This window comes from Convolutriloba macropyga, chromosome 9 (genome assembly GCF_964194025.1).
Source record: "Convolutriloba macropyga chromosome 9, txConMacr16.3, whole genome shotgun sequence".
Lineage (NCBI taxonomy): Eukaryota > Metazoa > Xenacoelomorpha > Acoela > Convolutidae > Convolutriloba > Convolutriloba macropyga.
Genome location: NC_134476.1, coordinates 53,250,660 through 53,262,660, shown reverse-complemented (window position 1 = coordinate 53,262,660; position 12,001 = coordinate 53,250,660). Strand labels below are relative to the sequence as shown.

The 12,001-nt window shown below is 35.0% G+C and overlaps 1 protein-coding gene across 2 annotated transcripts in view; it reads left to right on the top strand.

Annotated features, from left to right (window-relative positions):
• LOC142345852 (lysophospholipase D GDPD1-like) overlaps window positions 1-12,001 on the top strand; it is a 60,415-nt gene that overhangs the window by 28,006 nt on the left and 20,408 nt on the right. For both annotated transcript variants that reach the window (XM_075398265.1, XM_075398264.1), the window contains exon 7: window positions 1,749-2,003. In XM_075398265.1, the coding sequence (XP_075254380.1) occupies window positions 1,749-2,003 (255 nt within the window). The remainder of the gene's footprint in view (window positions 1-1,748; window positions 2,004-12,001) is intronic.

Genomic DNA, 12,001 nt, shown 5'->3' with positions numbered 1-12,001 from the left:
TCTCAAACGAAGTTTGTAGCAATTATGTTAGTCCTGCCGGTCTTTTTACGACTCGATAAGGAGTATTGAGATTCTACAGGTTTTTAGCAGAAAGCAAGTTTGTTCATGAATTGAATTTTGACTTCTTTCTATTCGAGCTTTTACCTCCGTTTTTGATTGTTGACTTCTGTTTTCGAACATTGGACTTTAACAATAGCCTTAGTTTATAATTTATAGCAATTGGTAACAGTCTAATTCAAGGTGAAGAGGTCAATTTGAGAAAATCTCATCCCATTTAACTACCTACCCCCCCACATAAAAACTACCCCACCCCCACGTACCTACCCCTTCCCCCCCCCCCCCAACGTACCTCCCCCCCACGTACCCATCTCCATCTAGCCCCCCCCCACGTACCCATTTACCCCCCCCCCCCACGTACCTACCGACCCCCCCCCCCCCGCAACGTACCTACCCCCTCACCCCACCTACCTGCCACAAACTGCCAACCCCCCCCCCCCCCACCAGCACCTACCCACACCCCTGAAATGAAAAAAATTTTAACGCTTTTTATGTTATTTTGGTCAACTGTTTTTGTTGTTTCTAGTGTTCTTTTCGATATTCTGATTTTGTCCAAGTTAGGGTAGAGATTATTTTGCACGACGATTCGAGTCGTTTCCGGTATTCTACCGGCTATGTTTTTTGTATGCGATTTTTCGCTTGACCGATTTTTCGTCTGACGCTTTTGACTTTTCGTCCTCAATAACGGGATAAACAGGTAGCGCCCATTGGGCATGAAGTGCTCTTAGAGCCTTTCAGCTCTGTTTCACCTCAAACTGTTTTGGAGACTTATACTTATACTTATGATGTGAAGGGCTGTTCTTAGAGGTTGAGACACCCCACCCCCCCCCCCCCCCCTGTTGACCCCCACCCCCACTATTGCCTCCACCCCCCACCGTGCTGTTGCCCCCCTACCCAGTGTTGCCCCCCATCAGCCCCCCCCCCCCCCCCCGTGGGTAGCTACTGACGAAGCCAACCGCTCGCCGGTCGTTTGAGAGCCATTCGCCCGACGTTAGTCGGTTATGTTTCAATTTTAAGTTGAGTAGTATATAGTTTTGAATTGAATAATTTAAACAAATAACAACGGATTATAACATGTATAGGACGAAGTATGCTCTTATCAGAAGGAGCGTTGGTCGCGCTAAAGTTGCACAAAATTTTGGGTCGCACGAAATGTTTGGGTCGCACGATAATCTGATCAGAGGTCTTTTGGGTTGCACAAATTCTTAGGTCGCACTACGGTCTGATCAGAGGTCTTTGGGTCGCACGATGGTCTGATCAGAGCGCTCTAGGGTAACGCACCTAAACCTGGGAATAATTGATCACTGCTTAGCTGCAAGTCGCCTGTAATCGTGGGATCTTTTCCCGTATGTACTATTTCTCCACTGATCCTCAAGCTTTGAAAATTGGATAGGGGATCTCGGAATTGATTTTTCGTTCTCGCCAAAAATGTTCTTAAAAAGAAGTTAATAATATATGCGGCAAACTTATGAATTTTTTGATATTGATTAATTTGGAATAGAACCGAAAGAAACTTCATAGTGAAACAACACAAAATAATTTGAAAGTGAAGAAAGTGGAAGTGCAGAAAATGATAGGTAGGGAAAGGAAATCAGAAAAGGAAGAACCACGTCTCAATCCTGTTAATCTTCGTACTCCTATTTAATGATTTTGAGCCTGACCAAATGAGTTGGGTTATTTTTCTGTTTCAGTGATTTATTGCTTGGGAACTGGTTGCTGCTATTTCACTACAGACGTAGAGGAATCGTGAGCTGGTGCTGGATTGTGAATGACCCCTCCCAATTCCATTATTGCTTCTCCAAGTTCGACGGAGTCATGACTGATAGAATATCACTCCTAGTGCAATACGTCCAGGCGGAAGAGGCCAAAGCTAAGAGAACCAGTGCTTGTGCTAGTGATCACGTGACTACCTCAAATGCAAACACGCATTTGCTCCCTAATAAGCAGTAATGTCCAGATATAAATAGCTAATTGAAAGTATACCACAGTTTTGCACAGCTTAAGTGCCAGTTATAATATTTTTGCAGCTTTCGAAACACTAAGCTGGGCGTAGATATATTACGGAGCTCTTGATTTTTTGCAATTCAAAGAATTTGGATTTTATTGGGCGCTATCATTATACGACTCGAAGAAGAGAATTGATGAAGTGTCTTTTATCAATAATTCTCTGGAGTGAAACTGATGCAGGAAGTGAAACGCGTGAAAACTGTTGATTTACATCTGATCTATTGTGAAAAGTAGAGCGTAAAGAGAGTTATTTTTCGCTCATATCGCTAGTTTTGAGAGAATTAGAAATAGATATAAAAAAATTTGTCTGAGCTAGCAAAATTTTTTGTTCATCTGCGGCTTTTTTATGGTTTTAACTATCATTTGCCTCTAAAGTTTAAATAAGCTTTAAGATTACTTTAACTGCAGTTTGTAGTTATTCTGAAATAAATGAGTTTTCAGCAAATTTGGAGGTTTTTTACTAATTTTCAAATGTTTACGCTATTTCCGCACAATTTTTGTCCTATTGTTACGTTTTAATCTTCTACTGAAAGTTGAATAGACTCGTTATGCTTGTTAGCGTTTTTAATTGCTCTCAAACGAAGATTGTAGCAATTATATTAGTCCTGTCGGTCTTTTTTTAATGCGATTTTTCGCTTGACCGATTTTTCGTCTGACGCTTTTGACTTTTCGTCCTCAAAAACAGGTAGCGCCCAGCGGGCAATAAGTGCTCTTAGAGCCTTTCAGATCTGTTTCAGCTCAAACTGTTTTGGAGACTTATACTTGTGTTGTGAAGGGCGGTTCTTAGAGGTTGAGGTTGACGACTGTTGACCCCCCCTATTGACCCCCAACCAACTGGTGCCCATACCCTTCCGTATCAGGGGCTCCTCATGAACGTGGCTACTCATGAACAACCGATCGATAAAAACACCCAATTTTATACTAATTTTCACAATTTTTTTCAATCTTTTTGAAAATTTTCAATTTTTGAGTGTTTTCAGCCCTAGGTGTAACGGAACCTCCTCTAGTTTTTTATTAGGTTACTGCGTAGTTTCTATTGTTAGTGAAGTGATTTCAAGATTTTAACATCACGAATTTTAGCTTTTTTTGACAAAACGTACCAATTTTTGTCGACATTTTTTCAATATTCACGTTTTTCAGGCTAATGAGTCAGAAAACGTCCTTAAGGGTTTGATATTAAGGCACTGAAAAAAAAATATTTGCCATGGAACAGATTGCAATTTTTAATATGACAAATTTTAGCGATTTTTTAAAAAAACAACTTGCATTTTTCAAGTTTTTTTGGAAATTTTTGTCGATTTTTAGGTTTCCCCAGCCTCAAAAACCGCGAAACCTCCTCTAGGGCTTGAAAATAGCTTACTGTGTAGTTTTTAAATGTAATGGATTGTTTTTCAAGATTCAACACTACGAATTTTAGCAATTTTTTTTACAAAACTTGCAATTCCTTTAATTTTATTATTTTGTAGAATTTGAGAAACTGGGGTGGGGAGACTCCCTAATCAAATCCCAACAATTTGTAGAAACTTGAATATTCAAAAAAAGAATAGTGGTAACTTCGCAAGCCTATTAACCTATATAACAGAGAGGGTTATACCAGGCCCTTCTATTACTCCTAAGATTCAGATTGGAAGCAGCACTATTTTAAAATAGTAATAATAAAGTTGGATTCGGAGTTGTCTAGCCTCAACTCTGAGCTAAGTGTATGGAAAAAGGAAAACAATTATAAAATAGGTGGTACTGTGATTGAGAATTATACCAAGTTTTCAATGCAACTAAGTTATACTACGAGATCAATCTGTGACCCTAAAGACTACTAAAATTGAAGATGAAGGGAAGTTCGTCGTAGTTCACTTCACAACCCAACCAGACTAGTATCAACCACTTGTAAAAAAGAACGCAAGATCTATTGCCCATCAGGTACTTCAGGGTTACTGCAGACAGTGTTAAGTGTCTACTTGGTTCGCCCATCCATACTACTTGGGTTAGTCTTACTCGCCAAGTCTTCCACGAGCAGGCAACCCTACCCTGAGAGTGGCTTCACCTATTCAATCTCCAAAGGAGCGTGGCAATTGATACTCTGAGAAACTCTTGTCTTGAAGGTGTCTGCAGTCACTCTGTTGATGTCCAAGTCCCGGGAGATCTGAACTTAACCTAATAGTCATTGTTCTCTGTGAAACCACCTATGTTCCTACTGTAACTTAAGAAAATACTAGACTTATAAATTAAAGATTGCAAATTTACCTCAGACCTTATTCCTAACTAAATCAAAGCTAGAATCCAAATAAGTGTATTCTACAACAAGTCTCCTAACTATTTTATATTTCTCTATTCGATCTCTGAGTATCGAATAATCCTAAGAAGTTAGAAAAATTGAACTAAGGAAAGACTATTATCGCTGAGAATAACGAAGGTTGTATAACAAGCAAGTGAATTTAGAATCAGGTTATTGGGTTAAATAAAAGGCTCAACAATTAGCCGTACTTTTACTAGCTTATCTTTTCATAACTTGAGATAATTGTGTCCTGCGGACTTAATTTAGCCTAATCGTTTGAGAAAATACCCTTTACGGGCCCTAAATGTGGCCTGATTTCTAGGGGTTTTGTATATCCGTACGTATTATGTAAGGTCCGAAAAATGCGTTCTTGGTCATTTGTTCCTGCCTAAATCGTCGAATAATAGTTTTAGTATACCTTCAAGGTGTTTTGTTTACTAAGATTATCAGGTCCGAATAATGTCTTTGTTTCAACTTTGGTACCAACTTAGTTTGAGAGAACCAAATCATAACTCAAATCTTGATTTGAACAAATAACTAAATTTCTCTTTGGTCTAATTTCGGTTTTTACGGTTCATCGAGAAAATTTAAAGGTTAGTTCAAATTTCTTTAACTTTCGTTTTCCTGTATTTCTTAAGTTTCAATTCATACACTTTTATTTTCCTCATTCAGGTTTTTTAGTTTAACAGAAAATCTTCGTTAGGGTTTGGTAATAAAATATTGAAAAATATTTTTCGGCCATTGATTAGTTACGACTTTTGTTATCACAAATTTTAGCCGTTTTTTATGCAACTTCTAATTTTTTGAAAATCTGAATTTTTTTCAGTTTTTGGTTTTCCCTACCTCAAGAGCCATCTAACCTTCTCTAGGGTTTGATTATAGGTTACTGTATAGCTTCTAGATGTAATGGAATGTTTTTCAAGATTTTAATATCAGCAATTTTTAAAAATATTTGCAATTTTTTTCAAGGTTTTGAGGCACTAGGGTCCTGGGGACCTCCTCCAAGGTTTGATGATAAGCTGTCGCATAGTTTCTAGAGTTAATGAGGAATGTTTATCAATATTTTAGTGACGTCAGTTTTCAAATTTTCGGAAAATTATCATGTTCCAATTCTATGGATTTTTATGGGCCAGTGAAACTATTTAAAGCTTGAAATAGGAATACTGGATAGTCTGTTGAGACAATGAAAAGGTTTTGAAGATTTTATTATCTTGAGTTTTGGCAAGAATTTGTTAAAATTTGCGATTGTTTTCAAAATTTTTGAGTTTTGTCCTTGCTGAGTTTAACGATCATGGCCAACGAAGTTTTTCAAGTCTGCAGATGGGTTACTTGACATAACTCCGGAGAGAAAAAGTAGTTATTAACATTTTCAATGCGAAATCTGGAAGCTTTTATAAATTTTGCATTATTTTGCAAATTTTTAAAATATCAGTTTTTTATTTGAATTTTTTTACTAACAAAGCTAGAAAACTAAAAGTTGCAGAGTGGAATCAAGCTAACGCTAGCCGAACTCTAGCTGAACCGTGGCTAGCTACTGACGAAACCAACCGCTCGTTGGTCGTTTGAGAGCAATTCGCTTGACGTTAGTCGGTTATGTTCAATTACCAGTTGTGCGAAAGCCGCTGTCAGCATCAAAGGCTAATTTATAGGCCCTCTCGTTTTTGGGACTCGAAGAGGACTATTGGATAAGTGTCTTTGTTCAATTTAATTCGTCTGAGTTTTGAAACAGTAAATGAAACGTGTGAAAAATTGTGTAGTGGTTCGGTTGGTGAACAAAACAGAAGAGGGGAACAAAAAAGATAAGTTTTATGTACCGCTGTTTTCGAGAGAGCGAGTCATTGAGAGGTGAAAAAAGTTTCTTTAAGCGAACAAAGTTTTTCCTATATTTGTGGCTGTCAAAAGCAGGTTTTTGCATTTTTGGTTCGGAGGATTGATTGTGATATTGTATTATTGTGATATTGATTGTGATATTTATAGCCTCGAAGCGATAGTGGCTATTATTGGGGACATCGTGGTTTTTTTTTTAATTTGTCTTCTCCATCGATGATTCTTGCGACCTGACTTCTTGGAATTGACCATTTCTATTTCACTGATTTCTACTGCTTTGCAGTTGAAATTTGTGTGCGTGACGTCATTTGTTCTACTTTTAGGTCAATTGCGTGATTTACCTCACTTAAAAATATGACTTCTGAACTCACTAAATGAACTTAAAATTTTATGAACATTTGCAAAGTATTCTTGAGTATTAGAGTCTTAGGACTGGTGGTCAATCTATCTATCTTAGTTCTTCAGTTGTTTCAATTCATGGGCACAACAGCTTTTTTCCGGCAATCTGTCGGCTATGTTTTTGTGATGCGAAATTGAAGGTTTCTGGTAATTAATTTCAGTTTTGTGCTAATTTATATGTTTTTCCATCTACTTTGCCAATTTTTAGGCAAATTTTAGCAATTTACTGATTTGAATTGACGCTTAATATATGAAGAGTTATTATATATCAACTGATTTCAGTTTTTATCAAACTTTGCTGAGAAAAATCGCAAAAAATGCGAGCATTTTTTAACTATTTTTTATAATAATTTCTTGTACTTATTCCGTGTTTTTTATCTTAGACAAGTTTATTAGCCTAATATGACTTTTCCATTGTTTTCCCAGCTTTTCGATATCTATTGGCTCGAAAGAAACTTTCTTGGCTTCATTTGCCCTTGCAATACCCAAAAAAAAATTAATTTTACTTCTTTTTTTTAGTTCAACTTGTGTTTAAATGCTTTTTGTGTTCTCTTTCAAATTGTTATAGATGTTAGAAGCTCTGTGGTTCAAATTAGTTTTTCTAGTTGTTTTGGCTGCCTTGTGATTGAGTTGATTTTTGTTTTGAGTTGTTTTGTTGGGTAATGAGTGAATATAGATAATTGTTCCGACCCCCACTTTAGTTGGGAGGGCGGAACTATATACTCAACTGATTTTTTTTTGTTCAGTCAATTTTGGCCGACCGATATGTTCATCGTAGAGAATTGTGAGTGGTATCATTAAAAAGCCCGTCCAGCGTAGAATACGGAATTAAAAAGACTTCTTCGATTTTCTTGTTTTACAGGGAGTTATCGAGGTTTTAAAGTTCTGTGAACATTCGACTGTTTTTGTTCACATTTTCAGTAATTTTTGCTAAAATTTGGCCAATTTCGCTAATATAATTCAAAATAAGTTAAAATTTTTAACGGCAGAGTGTTGTTGTTACCATTAGAGATAAAGAAGCTTTGCTGAGTTGTTTGATTGAAGTTTTTTGACTAAAATTTTTGATAAACTTTTGAAACTTTTCATCAAAAATGGCACAAAATATGCTTTTTTTGTCCACTTTGTTAAAGTCTGCCAGACTTAGTGACCCAGAAACCTTAACACAGACTATCTAATTTCAAAAACAGCGGTATATGCAATTAGGCGCCGTATGAAAGTCTTCTGGAATTGAAACTTTGCTGTTTTTTACAGATTTAAATCGATAATTATAAAAAATGCATCTTTTTTTCAATATTTGAAGAATTTCACTCACCAATTGTTCTAAGTTGCGAATACTTGGAACACTTGGTCGGTTTGTTGGGCGTGCGACAAGATCAGAGAGAGGTTTGATAATACCATGGACTCTTAGAATCAGAGACCTTTTGGTTTTTATTTTGATGCGGCCTTTTTTCAAAATATTTTGCTTTTGTTCTTTTAAGGTTAAATACTGACAATATTTTTCATTCACGGCTCCGTCAATGACAGTTCCAACCAGTTTACATAAATTTGAGGCCGATTTTAGATAAAGTTTGTCTTCAGAGAATCAAAGGTTTTTTATGGCTTTGAGGAAGAGTTTTATTAAAATTTAACTGAATTCTTGTCTTTTGCCTTCAATTTGAATTTGATTGATTTTTAAATTTGACCACTCAAAGATCTAAATTTCTTCCTCAAGAGGTGCTAGTAAATCTTTTCTGTTCATTCGGTTGTTACCTAATGTCTCTTTTGTTATCGAATGTATTTGTTTTAAGGAAATTTCTGTGATTTTTTGAACTTGTCAATTTTTTTATTTTATTTTAGTCAACATTTTGCTTATTCTCAGTAAGAAAAGGTCAACCATTCCTCCTTAAAGAATAAAAAACTAATTTTGTGGCCGATTGTTTTAACTATGGGATTTCTTGCTTTTGGTACTACGAGTTTTTATACAAAATTTTCTGATTTTTGTGCATAATTGCCCATTTTTGCTGTTGTTTCTTTTGTAAATTGTTACATTATTTAACAGTCTAACTGAAAAAAGCTTTAAAACATTTTAAACTGAACATAATTTTTGGTTTTTTTAACATATGGTTTGAAGGGCTGCGACACAGCTCTCTTGCAGAAATTGGTAGTTTTTTTGAGTTTTTTTATTTTTTGCCCTTTATTTGTTGTTAATTTTTGTTCTCGTATACCAAATATTGTGTAATTAAAGGTCTCAGTGGCCAACTATAGATAAACAATTGACCTGAAATAACTGATATCGGTAAATAACTAATGGCTGTTTTGACTTTCGAATTAAGTTTCTAAAAAAAGTAATAGTATTCAACTTATCGCTTCTTGTTCTGGTTTGCGTTTCTTCGTATTTTACAATGTTGGATCATTTTCGTAAATTAGCCTCATAATTTATAGCTCTTTTTAATGTTTCGTTGAATCAAACAATAATTTTTCTGTTGTTTAAACTTTTTAAATGATGTCTTCAGGGCTTAGACAATTTGTTTCAGAAGAATTTTGTGAAGTTTAGATACTTTTCCTTTTTGTTGTCATTTTGTGATAGTCGTTTTACAAAAAGATGTTATGATGATCAAAGGAGACGCCAATGAAGATGTTATATTCTCGCGGTTAATATCTTATAAATTTAATGGCTTCAAAACTGTGGTTTCCTAAAGTTGTTTTTGAAACTTATTAGTTCAGCTTGTATTTAATGTTAATTTATAGTCTTACGATTCAGTCTCAATAATAACAGTCGCAATTAATTTTCCGAGTAGTTGTAAGACAAACTGTCTTCACTTTTAGTCGAAAGCTTTTGTTGGCTATGAATTTTGAAATTATTTGTTTTTAATAAAAAAAAAGATAGATTTTGAGATCTGCCAATTTTATTTCTCCTGAAATGTAGCTAAGCATCTCATTATACAATTCACATCATTTATCTTTTGGAATAAGATTTCATTAAGATCTTCATAACGGTTTTTATTTCCCCAAATGGTCTTTCTTCTTGGAACAACCAGTTTTCATAAAAACCAATTTTAGTGATTTTTGCAAATTTGCCTGTTTTTTGTAGGTTTTCGTTTTCTGTTCACAGTATCACAATAATAAGCGTCATTTGACTTACAATTGTTGTCACCTGCACAAAATTCATACGAAGATTTTTATCGTTTTTAGTGCTCAGCTTAATATTTAATTGATTGGGGGGACATCGTTTTCGTGCATAATTTTTCGTGCAAACTTTTCGTTTTTGCCTGTATTTGTCGTTCTTTTCGTAGTCGTATGACATATCCTGGATAATGAATGGCCTCAGTCGTCGCTCTCTATTGAAGTATAAAAGACTCTCTCAATGATTCCATTTGATGCGTAATGTTTCTAATCAGTACGAATTTATTTCTTTTTTTTTTAAAAAAAGCAATATTCTAATAAACTTTTGCCGCTTTTGCTCATTTCTAGTCGACTTGTTGCGAAGTCGCATTGAGGAAAACTTCGTTCCAAAAAGTACCCGTTAATCTTCTTAGTATAAATTTTATCTGATGCCATTTTGAATTGGTTATTAGTGGTTTTCAAAAAATGGACAAGGAGTTTTGGTCGTAATTAATATTTGTAGCTATTTGATTTTTATTGCCGTCTTTCCTGGTAGTCATATTATTTTAGCCACAGGTCTCATAGACCCTCTAGAGTAGATTGTTTTATTCTTTTAGTAGTTTGTTGAACGATATGTTGATATGTTAATTTTTTTTATCTCTTCCTCGTTTGGTAGACAATTAAGTGAAAAATGTAGATGAGCGGGGTCGGAACTTAATGTGCGAACGCACATTACCGAGCCTCCTTGTTGGGTATATGATATCAAAGTTTGACCGATTTTTGTCTAATATTTGCTGGTTTTTGCTTCTGATATTGTGCTTCTCGCTGCCTCTTCGTTTTCAATCTTTAATAGACAGCTTTTCTAGAGATGGTGTTACTAAAAAGTGAGATAGAGTTTTTGTTTATCTGAAGTTAGTCTGTGTTCCGTATTCTCAATTTTCATGGGACTAGCTGTCGCGAATGACAATTTCACGTTTTTTGTTCCGACCCTCTTGAGGGGGGAGGAACTATATACTCAAATGGGTTTTTTTTGTTCCGTGAATTTTCGCCGCTCGATATATTCATCGTAGAGAGTTGAGACTGGTATCATTCGAAAGCTCGTCCAGCGTAGAATATGGAATTAAAAAGATTTTTTAATTTTCGTTTTCTACGGGGAGTTATCGAGGTTTAAACTTCTGAGAAAAAAAGAGTGAATTCACATTGTTTTATTCACATTTTCCGGAATTTTTGCCTAAATTTTCGTCAATTTTGCTAAAATTTGTTATAATTTTTAAGAATAGTGTCGTTGATTTTATTTTTGAAGACGAACAAGCATTGTTGATTGTTTTGATTTAATTTTTTTGGTCAAAAAATCTGGATAAACATTTCAAAATTTAGCCTTTTTCATCAAAAACAGCACGAAATAAGCTACTTTAGTTGTCTTTGATTCAATTTGCCGACAGTACACCCCCAAACAACACCCATACAATCTTTGTAGACTCAGAGGGGGGCCATTTCTACTTCAGAGTCCGCTGAGAGTGCACTGTAGTTAAAACTTTGCCGTTTTTTGCTAACTTTACTCGTTGATTATCAAAATTGCAGAATTTATTTTGAGTTTTCAACTAACAAATTATCTATATGTACAACATTCGAAAAGTCAATTGTTCCTAATGGACAATAAGTATTAGCAGGGCTAGTTTTGGGCCATTCTTGGACTGTTGCAATCCAAAAAAAATTGGGTTGTAATCAGTCGGTCTTTTTTTTTTAAAAAAAGACCTTTTTATAATAATAAAGAACAGAACAAATCAAATCAAAGCTCAGGAGTGATAGGTCCAACCAATTCGCTTGCTCAGCAGCTACAAGCTAATGCATTTAGTTTTTTAATTGAAAGTTCATGGGTGTTTCTTTTTTTTAAAAAATAATTGACTTTTCAATAAATAATGGCTTTATTAACTTTTCCTCTATTTTTTTTTCTTAATTTGTTCAACTTCCAGCTTAGTGTCAGCAAAGAAAGACTGCCTTTTCTTTCTAATGATTTAACATTTATTCTCGGTTGCAGTTTTAAGCCTGAAGTTATTGTTTTCTGGCTTTGATACTACAAGATTTCAGATTTTTGTTTGTTTTGATTTTTGCCAGTTTTTCACGTTTTCTAATTTTGTCACATTATCACATTATTGACAGTTCTCATGTAACCTTATTAGCATTCAGAATGAGACACAATCGAACATATTAAAATCCTGAAAGATATACATCATCGTTTTAACGGCCTCGACGCCTCTTTCTTGAAGAAATCAATTGATTTTTTTAATTTTGTCTCTAACTGTCATTTATACTTTGTCGTTTCGGTCGTATGAAGTTTCCTGTATAGTGATAGCTTTC